Source organism: Cyprinus carpio, chromosome B6 (assembly GCF_018340385.1).
Source record: "Cyprinus carpio isolate SPL01 chromosome B6, ASM1834038v1, whole genome shotgun sequence".
Classification (NCBI taxonomy): Eukaryota; Metazoa; Chordata; class Actinopteri; order Cypriniformes; family Cyprinidae; genus Cyprinus; species Cyprinus carpio.
The window spans coordinates 10,134,108-10,152,303 of NC_056602.1; the positions used below are offsets into that span (position 1 = coordinate 10,134,108).

The 18,196-nt window shown below is 36.5% G+C and overlaps 1 protein-coding gene across 7 annotated transcripts in view; it reads right to left on the bottom strand.

The window, feature by feature from the left end:
- Window positions 1-2,407: 2,407 nt before the first annotated feature.
- Window positions 2,408-18,196, bottom strand: part of LOC109099934 (leucine-rich repeat flightless-interacting protein 2-like) — a 65,837-nt gene continuing 50,048 nt past the window's right edge. For 5 of the 7 annotated variants that reach the window (XM_042725644.1, XM_042725645.1, XM_042725642.1 and 2 more), the window contains 12 exons: window positions 15,539-15,568; window positions 15,303-15,428; window positions 15,048-15,218; window positions 14,073-14,165; window positions 13,814-13,906; window positions 13,496-13,588; window positions 13,211-13,355; window positions 9,427-9,476; window positions 9,170-9,287; window positions 8,985-9,064; window positions 8,672-8,776; window positions 2,408-4,420 (listed from right to left, as the gene is read on the bottom strand). In XM_042725644.1, coding sequence (XP_042581578.1) covers window positions 4,310-4,420; window positions 8,672-8,776; window positions 8,985-9,064; window positions 9,170-9,287; window positions 9,427-9,476; window positions 13,211-13,355; window positions 13,496-13,588; window positions 13,814-13,906; window positions 14,073-14,165; window positions 15,048-15,218; window positions 15,303-15,428; window positions 15,539-15,568 — 1,215 coding nt within the window. In that variant the 3' untranslated portion in view covers window positions 2,408-4,309. Of the gene's footprint in view, window positions 4,421-8,671; window positions 8,777-8,984; window positions 9,065-9,169; window positions 9,288-9,426; window positions 9,477-13,210; window positions 13,356-13,495; window positions 13,589-13,813; window positions 13,907-14,072; window positions 14,166-15,047; window positions 15,219-15,302; window positions 15,429-15,538; window positions 15,569-15,887; window positions 15,966-16,865; window positions 16,932-18,069; window positions 18,115-18,196 lie in introns of all 7 variants that reach the window. The other 2 variants (XM_042725640.1, XM_042725641.1) reach the window with 2 other exon arrangements.

The following is an 18,196-nucleotide window of genomic DNA, read 5'->3' on the forward strand; positions in this document are numbered from 1 at the left end:
CATATATCTAGTATGAGTTCACGGGTGGGAAGTCACGGGTTTGACAGCCGTTCCAGTGCACTTTCACGGGTAGAAGGTTGGAAAAACACGGGTTACAGGTTGCCTGGAACGCGGCATTAGTCCAAGATTTACTCACCCTCAGGGCATCTTAGGCATGTCTAACATTCCTCTTTCAGACGAACACATTAGGAGTTACATTCAATATTGTCCTGCCTGGTCCAATCTGTATAATTGCAGTGAATGGTGCCCTTGTTTCTGAATCCCAAAAAAAGTATCCATCTATCATAAAACTACTCCACATGGCTCCGGGGTGTTAATAAAGGCCTTCTGAAGTGGAAGATGCGTTAATTTAAGAAAAATATAGATTGTTAAAACTTTATAAACTGTACTGTCCAGCTTCCGTTCATTCAAGCAGGCCCATTCAAAACAACATGGTTGAGCATATGACGTAGGTGTAACAAAAGGCGCAATGTAAGATCCGGCGAGAAGACTGATGTTTTACTCGCGAGAGTAAGCTCCAGGGAGAAGCATGTAATCTCACGAGAACCAAGTTTTGTTTACGGCACAGGAAACCATGTGAACAAGTAAATTGTATCTGTTTTGATTAAAATGGGGGGATCATGTCAATAACTAGGGCTTATATAAGTTTGTGACAAGTGTTTTGTTTTGCTTTCTTCGTCACTCTCTCCCCAGATCTTACGTTGCGCCTTTCATTACACCTACATTATACGCTTGTCTGCCTTGTTTTGAATGTGCCTGCTTGAGCGACCGGAAGCAGGACAGTTTATAAAGTTTTAAGAATCTATATTTTTCTTAAACTAACACTTTGTTTCACTTCAGAAGGCCTTTATTAACATACAAGTAGTTTTATGATGGATGGATACTTTTTTTTTTTTTGGATTCAGAAACAAGGGAACCATTCACTGCAGTTATACAGATTGGAACAGACAGGACAATGGCGAATATAACTCTGAATGTGTTCGTTTAAAAGAGGAACGTCTGACACACCTGGGATGTAAATCTTGGAGTAATTTTTTATTTTTGGGTGAACTATCCCTTTAATCTCTTCTTGTTCTAATAAGATTTTTGGGTATTTGAACTACTGCTACACTGAAGTACTTTTTAGTGGATGTCTTCTGTAAAACATGGTAAAAATGTATGAAAAAAAAAAAGAAACAGGACACATTCTTAAAAAAAAATATTTAAAGCTGTATTAAACTTTTATTGTTTTGAGGCTTGAAAACCCTTTTGTCTTTAGCCCATTGTAGCACAGTTCGTAGTTCGGGAAGAAGGAGGCGGGAACCGGCGAACATTTAAACAAAACTTTAATAATAAAATAAACTAAATTTAAAATAGTGCAACAGCCCCTCACGGCGACTGCTGCGCACATAGAACCAAAACAATATAAAATCCAGGCCTGGTCCTCTCTCGTTTTGCACTGTAGTCACTCCTTATTCTTCCGGAGCGCCTCGGTGGGACTCGACACTGGTGAATGCATTATAACTTACTTCACCGGCCTTGCTCCGTTCCCATGGCATCTCGGCCCCGCCCCACTCGTCACACCCATAAACACTTTATAACATACAAGTATGGTAAATATACTGTAAGTATATGCTTTATGTACAGTACTATTCTGCTAAAAATCGTGTCTTACAGTGTACATTAATATGCCGTATAACTGTAGTAGTTCATCTGGTGTGCGTGTGTAAAACATCATTCTGCATAGTCCTCCTATCATAGTTATCATAGCTGTATGAATGTATCACTCAACATGCAACAGTACTCATCTGACTTGAATTCCTGTCGTATTCAATTGGTGTTTCTATTAATATATTTTCAATGATTTCTTTATTAAAGGACAGGCCTGCTGTGCAATTGTCTGTCAGTTAGAGCTATACTGCATGGCTATATGGAAGAGAAGTAAAATCTCCAGGGGTAAGTGCAGCTGTCTGTGTGTGAGGGCCAGCATATCTAAAAGACTTCCATCCGGGCTTTTTATTTCATTTTTGTACTTCCTTATCGCTCTCTTCCTCTTTTTGTTTTTGCATAGCATCACATGCACAGAATTATTTAGGATAGTTAATACAAATTAATTATTATCTTAGTTTAGGGGAAAATAACACTGAATGTGTATTGGCTATAAAAGAAGAAAAAAAAGATAAATTGTCTAGAGGTTATCAACAATATGGCTTCACAGTTGCATATTACTCTGAGATTTACAGTGCCTTTAACATAGATAATATCATCAGAATGCGGAACTGATTTAGAAGATGAAAATCACTGCTGCCCTCTGCTGTTCAAACTTATGTTATTTAACGTTAAAAGGGAGCATGGTCCATTTTTCAAATCTTTGCTTGCTCTTAATATATTAATAAAACATTTCAATTATGCAATAAAAGAATGAAGCCAGTGTTATTGCATGAATTTATTTCTTGCTATGTCATGTCATACAGAAGAGCTGTAATACAGGTAAACAATGTAATTGGTGTGTCTATGTCTGTTACTTCAAAAGTTCAGCATATCAGTTCTTTAGAGATAGCATATGCATGTTCACTGACTGTGTAAACAAGGTGGCGCATTGTCTCCAATGGTAGCAGAACCCAGGGGAGGGAAACAAGTTCAAATTTACAATCAGCAAAAAAGAGTAACCTTCTTGCCAGAACCGATTACCCAGCAGATACAGCATCAAGACAATCATTATTATAGCTGTTTTCATAATGATGCACATCTGAACATTTATGTGTAAATGCAATGGTCAATTTACACTTAAAAGCATTATTGCAAAACAAATCATTTTTTTCTCCTTCTCTATTAAAAAAAAAAAAAAAGCCATGTTCATTTCTATAAACCCCAAATGCATTGAGATTATTGTTACACTTAAATGGAGTTAAATGGCAGACCATGCTACAACGACCAGCTTTTATAAAAAGAAAGAGCTCCAGTCCCATTTATTGTGTTGACTCAGCATGTTTTCAAAAGCAAGACTCTGATTACAGATTGTATCCTTAAAGGCTGGTGACATCTCAAATGTCAATTTAGCCCTCAGATAATATAGTTGCACCATGAGCTGAGTTTAAACTGGACATAAAACAGTACTGATGATCAGCTGTGCTTACTGTCTAATTCTACTAACCATATTACAATGACCAAGATGTCTGTAGGTTTTTATACATGGAAAATAAGTAGGTGGTCTTAAACCTGCATATTAAACTAAACAAAAGTATTTTCATCATTTGGCCCACTGGATATGTGAGGAAAAAATATTGAGTGCTTTCATAAAGCAACAAAGAAAACCTCTCTAGGTTACCTATGTAACCCTGGTTCCCTTGAGGCAACGAGACGCTTCGTCACGTTGCCAAAGCATTTTGACGCAGCTCGAGTTCCTGAAAGGGAATTAAGTGCAGTGAGCGCTGAGAACATTTGTAACAGGACAATGATTCAAATCCTTCAAAGCCTGGCTTATACCCAAATATAGTCCAAAAAGTTATTATGATTGCTATTTCCTCATTTTTTGTAGTCCTAATCTAGTTCTTCAGGATGTTGACACAACATTAGCATAAAAACAAAAATTACTTACATTATGAAGACCTTATCTAGGTATGGACCAGCGCGCAAATAAACACGCTCACACACACAGATTTGGCGTGGAACAAAATGGACATTATAGCAATAAGTTGATAAGCTGTTGATAGTGTAAACAACACTCCCCATCTGCACAAAAATTGCAAAAAAAAACACACAAATGTCTCTGTATGTGAACATACATTCAGTCATTTAAACTCAAGACTACACAAATTCAATTACCTAATTTTGCAAAGCGGTTCTGTGTACAGATATGTTATTTCTGTGTAACAAAATTTGAATACTGATGCAGGGATAAAGTGCATGATCGGCTTAGATAAGTCAATGTCCCTCACCACCGGTTTACTAAACCAACATGCTACCATAAAAGGAACATGCTGCAATAGCTGTGCTCGGCCTGTGCTGAGTTGGTCTGTTGACACAGAAATCCGTAACCAGTCAAAAACTTTTGGAGAGCTCATTGAGGGCCTGAATTCTGCTAATCCAAACCAAAGGTCACTTTAATGAGCCTCAGTAAGAATTTGTTTTTGATATGTCCTCCGCTTGGAATCCCACTAGCAAACAAATGATGGTTGACGTTCATGCCTGTCAGCCATATTTACTTTTTTAAGTCTAAATTAGCATGATTATGACTGGGCTAATTTGGCATGATTTTGAAAGAAGTTTTAGTGTAATATGGGTGGCAGATCATTGGTGCCAGTGGGTGATGAGTGGGCACAGGTGGGCGTCACTGCTGTGCCAGAAGGGCACTCCGATTGGCCTTCATCTTCTCTAGTCTCTTCGTAAGGTGGCTGTTGCTTGCTTCCAGCTCATCGATACGGTCAAGTGCAGACCTCAGCTAAAGAATAAACACGGCACTTGTTACATCACACTCTAAAAAAACAGTGACTTTGTAAATTTCATAAAAATAATTACACTACTTTCATAAAATCTCTGAATATCACTTGTGTCAGGTACTATTTGAACTGATCTAAGCTGGGCTGCATTTCCCAAAAGCATCGCAAGCCTAAGTTGATAATAGCTCCATTGGTTTCAGTGGGTCTACAATGTACTTAACGGTGTTAATTTTGACAGCAAATTTTGATTTAGTTTTAGTCATAGTCTTTTGACTACAATGCCATTTAGTTTTAGTCATATTTTAGTCATCTGAATTGTTTTTAGTTTTAGTCTAGTTTTATTCAACTAAATATCATAAGATTTTAGTTGACTAAATCTACAGTAAATTTAGTCGGCTAAAACCTAAATGGGTTTAGTTCCAGTGCATTTATTAAGCATTTCTCTAAAATTTCCAAACTCATTATATAGGTTTGATATTAAGGTTTTATCATGATAGACACCAATTTAACTGCAGTGACACACAACATGCCTTTATGTTAAAATGAAATAAAACCACTTCTCATAAAGAACAAGGACATGCTCTTCTTTTTAATGAAATACCAGTGGTTATATAGGCTAATTATGCATTCTTTATAGTAACTTGCTTATCATATTCTTCATTTTTTCAAGCAGACATATTTATTTCTGTAAATAAATTTAGATTAATCTTTGGGGCTACTAAAGTTTTTCAGTCAAGAGCAGTGTGTGATTTTTTTTGTTGCATGATTAACATCAATGACTTGGACAATAGCAACTAAATTAGGCTGCTGTCCCTTTAAAACCGAATGCACAGCTGCAATGGAGGCAATGTACTGATACACGTTCTCCCTACTGTTTACGTTCACTTAAGATGTAATCAACTGTGTTTACTTGAATACTCGTCAAAACAGACAGTTCAACATAATTTTGTGTGTAATTCTCCATACATGCGACACAAAAGAATAGGCTATTCGTAAGACACACTTTCGGTTTGTGTATGCATCAGTGTCTGCGCTCTGAAAACCGGACCGAATTGAGGTCTCTCTTGCATCGTCAAATTTATCTATATGTCTGCTCTTCTCTTACTCCCACATATTGAAATTTTTGAAAGTTTTATGTAACAGAGACATCAGAGCAAGTCGACTGTAACTCGGAGACTTTTCTAACCGGCATGCATCTCACGGTGATCAGTTCTGTGTAGATTTTGCTCACCTCAAACAAGCCTAATCTCTTCCCAAATCATTCCTCCCTAACATTTTCGTCTCGTTGTTATTCGTTGACAAAAATGTCAATAAATTTACGTCATAGTTTTTGTAATTCAAAAAGAGTTTTAGTTTGTTGTCGTCTCGTTGTTGTCAGTGAAAAAATATTGTTGATTACCATTATGACGAAAATTATTCATCAACAAAATTAACACTGTTACTTAAGCTTACGATGCTTTTGGGAAACGCAGCCCTGGAAGATAACATCACTGAATCAATGATTGACTTTGTTTTTTTTTTTTATTTTGATTTTGGGAATGGGTGTTTTGCAAATTTTATTAGTATTCACTTTTATTAGTATTCACTTGCACACTAATGGAGCCTTTGTGATGAATGGGCACAGGTTCACCCCAAAATTTTAATTATCCCCTAATTTACTCACCCTCAAGCCATCCTATGTTTTATATGCATTTCTTCTTTCAAAATAACACAACAGAGTTACATTAAATATTATCCCAGCTTTGTATTTCCCAGCTTCGTAATGGCAGAAAATGGTGCCCAGGTTTTTGAAGCTCCAAAAAGCACATCCATCCATCATAAAAGTAATCCATATGACTCTAGTGTGTTAATGAATGCCTTCTGAAGTAAAACAATGAGTTTTTGTAAGAAAAATATCCATCGACTTGATTGATCAACTGAAGTCCTGTGGATTACTTGTGCATTATTGTGATGTTTTTATCAGATGTTTTAACTCTCATTCTGACGGCACCCATTCACTGAAGAGGATCCATTGGTGAGCAAATGGTACTCAATGCTCAGTTTATCCTAATCTGTTCTGATGAAGAAAGAAACTCATCTATATCTGGCCTGGGTAGGGCTGCACGATTAATCAAATGTGATAGGCATCTTGTCAGTAAAGCCGGTTCTGTGATTAGTAGTAAATCTCCATCACGTGCTTTCAGATGGAGCAGCATTTACTACACAGAGCTGTAGTTCACTGCTTTTTGCTTCGGAGCCGAGTGCTCACATCATTCTGCAGGTGGCTGGTGTAATGAGTGAAGGATTTTGTATAAGTTCAGCGTGCTCTTTGAGAGCTCTTCGTGTTGGCGGTATGGCGCTTCAGCTGTGGTGGTTTCCCGTGTTGAGTGGGTTGCACACATCAGGCTGCACTACCCTCTGTTTGTGTTGCAGGCGGCCAGCTCCTGCCTCAATCTAGTTCTCGTGATGGCGGCAGTCAGTGCAACTTGCCCGCTACCTCCTCCTCTGGAGTCAGAAGCATCTGAGGGATAGCTTTGTGCCATTCACATTCCTGGTCTGCACAACCATGCAGCCGATTAGCTGTCACGAGCTGCGCTCCCAGGAGAATGGAGACTCCAGCTGATTTGGAGACACTGTGCAAGATCAGGGAGGACGAGGAGCAGGTCTTGCTCGTGGCGCCTAACTTGCCCACTCAGACTCAGTCTGATGCTCCCTGTGACAGCCCCTCATTGACAGATTCCTTTAAGGAAGGATCTAATGACTCAGAGACAGAGCAACCTGTGACACCTGCGTCTAGACCTCTGGAAACTTCATGTCTGGTCCATGGACAGAACACGGAGGTTCTAGGTGACCTACCCCAAGAGGTAGTTGATACCATCACTTCGGTGAGAGCACCGTCTACGAGACACGCTTACGCCTTGAAGTGGAACCTGTTCGTCGAATGGTGTTCTTCTCATCGAGAAAACCCCCGGAAATGTCCAATCAGAGTCGTGCTGTCCTTTCTGCAGCAGGGGTTGGAACGAATGCTGTCTCGCTCCACCCTTATAGTCTACGTTGAGGTGATAGCTGCCAACCACGACCCCGTGGAAGGGAAGTTAGTGTGGAAGCATGACCTGTGAGGCTTGTGGCGCCTCACTGGCAGATTCAGATCAATGGCAGTATCTGTGGCCCTTTGGTAGGAATCACAATTCGTCAGTCATCCGACATGACGTCGAGAGTAACTGACTGAAAGGGAACGTCTTGGTTACGTATGTAACCCTCATTCCCTGAAGGAGGGAACCGAGACATCACATCCTGTCACCACAGCATTTGTACCACAGTTGAGCGGCTGGGTCACCGGCTCGTCTCCTCAGCGAAAACATGAATATGGGCTGCACTGGCTGCCTACTTATACTCACGCTGTGATCAGCAGCAGCTGGATGCAATAATCGCTTGACAATGTGCATTGGCTCGTTTAGTTACACTCAAAGTGGATTGGTCTCTCTAAGTGAGATCCCAATTCGTCGGTCATCCAACGTGACGTCTCCGTCTCCGTTCCCTTCTTCAGGGAACGAGGGTTACATACGTAACCAAGACGTTTTTACTCTAAACTCACTTTATAACGTCAGTCAATTGTTTGAAATAAATTCTTCTTTGAGATATGGCTTCTTAAACAGAATGTCAATTAGCAATGCATTATTATATACTTTATTATAATGAAAATTATAATAATAATTATAATAAGAACTCATATATTGTCATAGTCATGTTTATTTGTCACGTTGAATCAATGAAAGCAGTTAAATCTTCTGTTTATTCAGCTCCCGCTATAGGGATTTCCTTTATTTCTTCTGCTGAGTATTTTGGAGAAGTATTTGGAGTTTCCGTGCGAGAGTGCCCTCTGGCCATCGGATTGAGATTTACTACTGATCTCAGAACCGTGCTTCACTGACAAGATGCATGACTATCGCAGCTTATGCCTTATCGTGATTTCGATTTCATTTCGATTTATCATTCGGCCCTACCTGAGGATGTGTAAATTTTCAACAAATTTTAATTTTTGTGTGAACTATACTTTTAACTTGTTGAATCTATTCAGTTTCATTCGTCATGGCACCAAATGTAGTTACTCAGATCAATTTAATTTTTTACTTACATTTATTCAATTCATAAGGTATATTTAATTGATTTAACAGCAATAAAATGTACTCAATATTTTTATGTGTCAGAAAGTTGCAGTTGCTGCTAAATTGTTTGGAATATTAGTGGGTTTATTTTTTGATAATTTAGTGTACCTCTCTCTGCAACTTGCGTTTCTCCACTTTTAGCTCATCTTCCACTTTCTCTGCAGCCTCAGCAGACGTCTTATAGCGGCTCACCTGACCCTCCAGCCGAATGATCTGCCGCATGACAGAGATTACAGATTATGCATGAAATAATGTCAGATAATTTCCTCTGCAACTGTTTGTACCAAAATAGGAACAAAATTAACAGTGCCCAAAGGAGGATTAAACTTAAAAAAAAACATTAACTACTAATGATGAAATTCCATGCAAGAGTACACTTTGTGCCTTTGGATAGAAAGTGTTAATTATATCAGTGACTTACGCTTTGTTCGAGTGCTGTGACTTCTTGCTCAGACTTGACCAGCTTGAATTTCAGGTCACTGATCTGCCTGTTAGCATCTCCTGTAGAAAATAAAAGTTTAAATAGATTTAAGAGTTCACATGAAAACGTTACAAACCAGCCTTAATCAAGACTGATGGTGAATGAAATTTAAAGGCGTATCTTACTCTGCAGATCTAGAATATGAGGGTCCAGACCATTCTTTAGGTCATCTTCATCTGTGCTTCCTGTTTCTTCTGTCCCATTCTTTTGTTTCTGCTCTGCAATGGCTTTATACTTCCGCACCTGCATATTCACACATAGATTAGTCATCCTAACAATCCTTATGACAGGCATTACAGGTATTTCACAAGATGTTCTCCTACAATATTAATCATACGCATAACAATGAATCACTTGAAAAGCATGAAATGATAAAACTCACCTGGTCGAGCAAACTCTCTCTCTCTTCCACCAGCTTCCTCAATCTGATCTCTGAAAGTTGCAAATAACAAAAAAATATACAGCACATGAGCCTCATAAAAAAAAAAAAAATAAATAAAAAAAATCGGCCAATGTAACATACAATGAGGCACTAAAAAACAAACAAACAAACAAAAATACATATATAAATTGGTCAATTAAAATTTTTAATTTATTTCAATGGATTACAAAAAAAGAATGCAGTTAACATGACTATAAATATCTGTCTAATGCATGACTGGATTGCAAAATAGATTGCTGTGGTCATAATGTCTTTTTAAAGCTTTATTATTTAATTAGTATAATGATCAGCATTTCATGTAATCAATTAAAAATGCCTACATATTAATAATATTTTATTTATTATTAATATATCATTGTGTATAAATGGAAAATGTGTATATGGGGCTGTTATTATTATTATTATCATCATCATCATCATTATTATTACATTTGTATGTGTGTTTGAACAAAACATTTTTGGTATTTGCTTTTTATTCGTGGTGTTACAAGTATGATGATAATTACAGCATTGGTAAACATAAAAAAGTACACTTTTCTTCAAAGGCACAATGCATTTAATTGTATATGCATTTTCTGCATATAACACTGTATATATGTCATCCATGAGAATTTCTTCTTTTTAAATCAAGCTTTTTAATTTTAAATATTGAAAGAATTTGAACAGCCTCTGCATGTCTTGATTGGTCTCATTTGCACTGAAGATTTAAAGTACATTTGCAACATTACATCAAAAGATCAAATTACTGAGAAAAAAAAATCAAAACAATATTGTCATAAACATCAGCTAATTAAAATGATTCTGTGAACAATTATGACACAAAGCAGCTAAAGATCCACTTCAACTTAAGCTTGGTCTTGAAGAACTTATGTGTTTAATTTTCTATACTCAGTCCACTCACAGTGACTATTATTTCTTTATTGGTTCACTGATATGCCTATTTACATCGTCCAGCACTAAAAGATCAGCATCCAATGCAACAGCTTCCTCACAACTATCGAGAAAGAACACAGTGCCCTTGTGCTCTACTGGCATGCTATATGTGTCCTCCACAAACTGTAACTCTGGCTCAGCCTCTGTCTCTTGCTGGTTCCTGGATTGTGCATCATTGTCTCCTGTGGTTTTAAAAATATCCACTTCATTAGACTCTGTGGGTTCAAACATAGATCTTTAGAAGTTTAAATGCCAGCATTGATTTCTATGCAGTTATTTTTCTCTGCTTGACCGTTCTGTGGTTCATATACTGTAATTTCAGATATTATCTGATTTTAAGGTTTAAATAATTATAGCGGCACATTAGGTGAAGTTTCTGCACTTCTGACTTGTTTTGTTTTAACAGTAGATCATTTCAGATAGCAAAGAGTCCAGTTTCTAAGCAGTGTTGGGCAAGTTACTCTGAAAATGTAATCAGATTACTGATTACTGATTACTCCTTTTAAAAGTAATCACGTAACTGTTCTGATGACTTCATTTCAAAAGTAATTAGTAATTAGTTACATTACTAGTTACGTTACTTTTTTCTCCATAAAATTTATGAAATCCCAGCATACACGCTCCATACATCTCTAAAATACATCTCTATTCATCGCAATCTCACAAATCTCTGTTATAACACAATAAATATATATTATAACACGAGTCTCGTGGGAGCAGGTCTCAAATCCACTGGCACTTGACTCGACCGTGTATGTGCTACATCCTTTTTACAATCTCTAGATTATAAAACACTGCATACTTTCAGCAATGTAACGTGGCAGTAATGTATATAGACCTTGGTTTGTAACTATTCTATAATTATTATTTTGAAAATTATAACGTGTTTAATTACTCCATTTCTAAAAAAGTAATCAAATTACAGTAACACGTTACTAAGTAATGCGTTACTGCCCAACACTGTTTCTAAGCCTCAGAACTTGTAGTACTCTCTCTTTTAACTTATTTTTGGGGGATGATACAGTTAATATTGCCTCATTTAATAGATTAACAAAGAAAAAACACCAAAAAGATTTCCCTCCATCAACGTTGCAGTCTCAACATAGTTTTGAGTAATCCAGTGGCGGTTCATCAGGGGAGGCACAGCTTCCCCAAAATTTTTAGGGTGAAATTTTTTAAATTATAATAAAATTCACAATTAATTTCAGAATTACATTTTTTCATGTCTCAGAATGTGTATTTTTTGTTTGTAATTTCACAGCTGTAATACCATAACACATTACTGAAGTTGAAAAGTGCCACAATCACGAATGTGCCGAATCTGCTGATGTAATTAAAATCACTAGGTGATAGAGAAAGGGAGGGGGAGGCCGGGGGAGAGCTGAGCTCTGGTGCCTCCATCGGTGAAAAAAAATTAGCCAATCAGCATCGAGTGTTCACTTTCAGCGCTGAGGATTTTTGAGAAAAGAAACCTCGCAAGGGAGGCTAGCCTCCCTTCTGGTATATCAACCAATCATCATAGAGATGTAAATTACGTACTAGTAGTTTGAACATCTCAAGCTGTGCTGATAATGTACCAAGTTCTTATGATGAGTGTCGATATTGAATATTTGATCGCCAACAGATTTACCAAGCTGTCGTTCAAACAGTATATATACAAATTAAAAATAAAGGGAGCTAGAACACGCCTAAGCTGGATAAAGGTTACAGCTGTCGGCTTAATTAAATGGCACTACAGGCAGCTCTCTTTTAAAAAGGGATGGATGTTTGCTTCAAGAGACCAGGTAAGTGAATTTATATTATCTTGCTGTATGTATGTCGTTTTCTTTATGTATTCTGACTAAAAGCAAACAAAAAGCCATTTTAAAGTGGTTAAGCAAATAATTATAATAATAATAACAATAATAATAATTACAATAAGGTTTCAGCACGTGCTCGGACCCTTAATAATCGGCAGGGATCCGCAGACCAGTACAATTAGTGTGCCTCCACTATTTTAAAACCCAGGAGCCGCCACTGGAGTAATCTCTGACTTTGAGATAATGTGCATTTATGAAGCTCTGCCTGCAACATTACTAAGATTTAGATGAAATGCCAGATGGAAAACACCTCTTGATTGGATTCAAAGACACTGAGAATAACTGAATTGATTTTGTTAAGCAAATGGCAGAGTTGATCTTGATTGAATTAAAGGGTGATCAGTGAAGAGAGAATTCCAGCAGAGATACCATACAAATATTATTATTTTTTTTTTTTTATTTATTTAATATTTTTCAGTTAAATGTTAAGTGGTATAATTTAAAGACGTTTAATATCATTAATTGTTTCAGCACAGTCTGTAATTGCTATCTAGTGGCATTTTCATGTTTAATGCAGCTAGAATTATGTTTTATAATATATCGAAAACTGAATTTCATTTTACTTATTTTTTGGAGAAAATGCATTATTATTTAGTTTTATTATTTTCCAGTTATGTTTTTTATTTACCTATTGATCTTTATTTTATTTAACACAAATGTTTTCATTTTTGCTTAGTTTTGTCTCATTTACATTACATTTACAATGTTTCCATTTAGTTTTTGCCTTTCTTGCAGCATATTTGTAATGGTTTCTATAATTAAATAAAACATTGCAAATGTGCAGCAACAAAATACCATAAAAGCATAATTGTAAAAAATGCATATCATTTGAATACAGTTAAGTTGGATACTGTATATTATTATATATTATATATTACTGTTTAAGATGCTTAATTATGTGTTCAAAAAAATCTGGTAACCATTTGTCTTACCTAACATGCTGTCTCCACTCATAGTGGGCGTGTGAGAGTCTTGATTCAATCGGGAGGCTGTTTCCGCATCAGCATGCCCATCAATCGCCCCGTCTGCTAACTGCCCATTGGCCGTCACCTCAGATCCCAGCATAATGCCATGTTTCTGCATAAGAATACATTGTGATGTCAATCTCCCATTTATTCCATTACTTTATTATGGTCCTTTAAAGTCAAAATAATAATGCTAATATAATGACTGCTGTTTCTTGGATGTGATTGCCAGTATTCCTTCTATATCTCTACCTTTAGAGCATCCCTAAGCCGGCAAACCTCGTTCCTGAGTGCTTCCCGTTCATCATGGATAATGTCTGAATATTCCTTCTGCCTCTCTAAGGCCTTTATGCAGCCGTCCACAAAAGTGAACAATCAAGGAAAGGAAGAACAGAGGAGTAAAGGAAACATGTAAGGTTTGGAAAGACTATAAGGGTCATGTGACAGTATCAAGCATTAATAGGTTAATAAGTTAATAAGTATTAAGGGGGAATAAAAAGATTATTAAGTGTTAAAATACAATAGAATGTGATATGATTAATGGAAAATGGCCATGGATAATTATTGTACCCCAATCTTTTTATCTTTCCATTCCAATGTTTCTTGCAGGTCAGCAATCTCACTAATGTAGTCCACCTGTTTTCCACGAGACTGTTGGGCTTCCTGAGCCCCGGCCATGAGGGTAAGCAGAGGAAAACAGAGATAGGTCGAAGAATATTAAGAGGAAAATGTGAGAGAAGACAACAGAATAACACAGAATTTATCTATGTCGGGAAGACAAAGAATCAGAAGGTCTTTGAATATTCCATCATTTACTGGTGATGCTCACCATCAACAACTCTTCACTCTGCTTTAGTGTTTCCTTCATCTCCTCAAACTGGAACTTCAAGACATTGTGGGCATGACGCTCTCGCTCAAAGTCCTAACATACATTTAAAAAAAAAAAAACACATTGTTAATTGTGTTAATTGTTAAATTATGAGTAGTCATTATCACACTAATTTGAACAGCAGTCATTCTACGATTTCTCAGAATTAAAGGACCACTGCATACTCTGATTTCACAATGATCATCTTTTGGACTTTGTGCATTTCAGTTTCTTGTATATTAACAATCTACTTATCATTGTCTGATGCTCACATTAATTCTATGTGTATATTGATTGTTGATATCTTTGTGTGCCCTCCTTTGCTAACCAATTTAGTATTGAAACCCCCTAACTGTTTATGAAATACTATATTTCTTCGTAATATAACAAAAAACACTGCCACAGTTTAGTTATGATTAGTCTTAACTAATCATAACTAAAAGGGGGTCACAAAGGGGGTCAAACTGACTCGATAAGAGTGTAAATTTTGGGGGTCTTTTATCTATTTATTATTCTTGTATGTCAAAACTTGTATGTGAGCCTCTGCAGTGTTAATAATAAATTTCCTGGTCATAGGTTCTGAAAATGATAACAACATAATTTCACTATACTAATTCTTTGTGAAAGGTGTTAAAATTATCCCTGTGCACTTCATATGGAATTTTGACTCTCCAATTTTTGTCAAAAGCTTTGATTCACATTTTTAATATTTAATAGTATATATATATATATATATATATATATATATATATATATATATATATATATATATATATATATATATATATATATATATATATATATACTGGGTTATGAATATATCAGCTTCATATTTTGTATTGAACAAAATCAAAACAATTAGTCATTTGTACAAGGGTCAATTATTCTAGAGGATTTAAAAAAAAAAAAATGATTTCACCACTTGACAGCCCTTACTCTGATTTTCTCCTCACACTCTCTGCGTGTCTCACACAGAAATTCCTCCAGCTCCATCAGAGTATCTCTCAGTGTGTCCACCTGATACATCAGGTTTGTCTTCTCATTGTCCAGCTGAGCATTGGATACCATTGCCTTACGGTATTTCTCCTCCACCTCCACCAGGGAGTCCTGAGAGCAGACAAACAAAAATTATGAAATTACATACAGACCATGGTCATTATAACACAGTATTATAAATACACCTTCAATTACCTTCATTTCCCGTATGGAGGCCTCAGTGTCCACTGAAATCGAGGTATCACAGCTTCCTCTTCGTGATAAACCTCCACCAAGGGATGCTAGAGTTGCAGCAGAGAGGGTGGAGGCTGTCCTGGACCCCTGAGGATGTGGTTTAAATATTTACTTGGTCTGGTGGATCACTTTGTTGTTGTATTATCTACCGTGACGTTTGTGAATCTATTCAACAACCTAAAAATTATCCTACTCACTTTTTCCAGGAAATCTGACCTTTCCTCCACCTGCGTGAAAAAAATTAAATGTGTTCAGTAGATGCTACACTGAAAAACCATCCAGATTTCTTATGTCTAAATTAAATGAGAAATGCTCAGGGTCTAAAACAATATTGGGCTATTTAGAGATATCTTCCATGGTTTATCCACTAGAGGGAGCATGGCACAAACCAGATTCATTTTAATTCCACATGATACTGAAGATTTTAGTGAGAGGAACAGGATATGCAGAGAAGCAAGAGAGCAGGTCTGTTTTTGTCATTGATCTCTATGTTACAAAGATACTGCAGAACTAAAGCTTGATTAGTGATAGAAAAGAGAAGCTCACCACAGGACTGGCACGGGCTGAACTCGCCCTAGAAGAGGCCCTGGAGCTGGAGCCCAGAAAACCATTATAGTCTGAAGCCTGACCAGAATGCAGGTATAGAGAAAAATGGGATGAGGAGTAGATGTTAGCAGGAAGAGAGCATAAGGGAAAATATATAGGAACTGACAAGTATAACAAAGTTTCAAAAATTACACAGTCTCATATACACTACCATTCAAAAGCTAGGGGTTGGTGAGATTGTTAATGATTTTGAATAAAGTTTCTTATGCTTACCGAGGCTTGATCAAAAAATACAGTACAAACAGAAATATTGTAAAATTACAATTTAATATACTGTAAAATGTAATTTATTCCTGTGATGGCCCAGTTTCAGCAGCATGATCCTTCAGAAGTTGTTGTAACATGCTGATTTCGTGCACAAGTAACTTCATGATTCATTTTTTTCAGGATTTTGATAATGAACAGAAGGTTGAAAGAAACTTTTTTATTTTTTGGAAACAATAAATGTCTTTACTGTCACTTTTGATCAATTTAATCCATCCTTGCTGAAAACAGCATTAGTTTATTTCCAAATATCTTTTGAACAGTAGTGTAAAACCAAGCCCATTCTGTACAGTAGGTCAAAACACACACTGACATACACACAGCGTTAGCAGGTTTCTGCGTGAAGAAGAGTCAGTTTGTATGACTAGTAAACAACCACACTTTGACCACACAAAAGACAGAAAGAAATTCAATCCAAGATGTTTAACCATGCTTTACATACAGTACAAACACCACCCGTCCCACTCTCATTACTAGGGGGAAAAAAGCTCCAAAACTTTACTCAGAGAAACTTCAAGACATAAACAAAGACACAAACAACACCTAGTCAAAACTGTGGTCTGAAAACAGAACCATGCAAGACGCTCAACAAGCCCACAGTAGCACTGGGTATCAGGTCATGCCACGGTCAAAGAGATCAAGTTCGGGCCTTACGCCTCTAGTGCTGGAGCCACTGAAACGCCTAGTGGCAGAGTATGAACTTTCTTCATGCAGTGACCCCTGCAGACAGAACAGAACACCTCACCATACTACATTCACCTCACACACTTGATATCTCTCAATCAAAACCACAAAAAACACAACAAACACTTTAAAAAGACGATAAAGACCCTTAAATGACCGCTTTATTCATCCAAAACGGCTCACCACTGTGAAATGAGATTTAAAAGGGCTGCTATCAATCAGGGGAGATGTACTTTAAACACATCAAGGATGGGAAATGCTCATTACATACAAAGGAGCGCAAAGAAAGCTTCTTTGCATATTTACAGAATGTTAATACATTAGCCATCAACCTTAATACACTCTGATGTACTTTGAGCACTTATGGAATGACTAAATAAAGAATTGATTGCTGCATTAGATGTTTGAGTAAGAGGCTTTGGAAGCCAGAGACTTGTCAACACGTGTATCCAATGAAGTTCTGTGTATCAGGTTACAAAACTGCATGCAGGTTGCATGAGGGGTTTAACACAGACAACACATGTCCCTAAATAAGAGAGTTTAACCAAAAATGAAAATTCTGTTAGCATTTTGCTAATTGTAATTAATTATAAGTACATTTAAAATATTTTAACTTTAAATGTAACATTGAATATCATACTACAGTTAAAATTATAATCAGGTACTTTACACACCCTTTAATGTGTTAGTAAACACATCAAAATACGAGTATTTTAAAGCATGAAAAAAGATTATTAAAGCATGATGTAAAATTAAGAAAAAAGTTGTAATGTCAATTCTCATGTTACAGAGTGCATCTTTTAAGTGTGAAAGTCATGAAAGTAATCTGTCATTACTTTTTTAATATAGGTTTACTATTAATATTTGAAGTACACATTCAATATAGTAAAGCACACTTACTTTTCAAAAGGGAATGAATGGGGAAAGAGACTGTGCTGTTCATTCACTTTCATTGTATAGAAAAGAAAAGCTCAAACATTCTACTAGATCTCTCCTTTTGTGTCCCACACAAAAAAGCTCATATGGGTTTCAATGACAACAGAATTTCCATTTTTGGATGAACTACATCTTTATGTTCATTCATATATGTGCCATGTATTCACCAAAATAAAACATTTGAGTGACCAAATAATCTGCATGTAAATTTGCATGCAGATGACAACTGGAAACAAACCCTGTGACTTCTTGAACGGGGGGGTTCACTAAAAAGCGCAGAGGGCTAAAAACAAACAGAGAGGAGGAAGAAATATATGCTCATAACATTCATTTCAATAATAAACATTATTCAAGTAAAATAAATA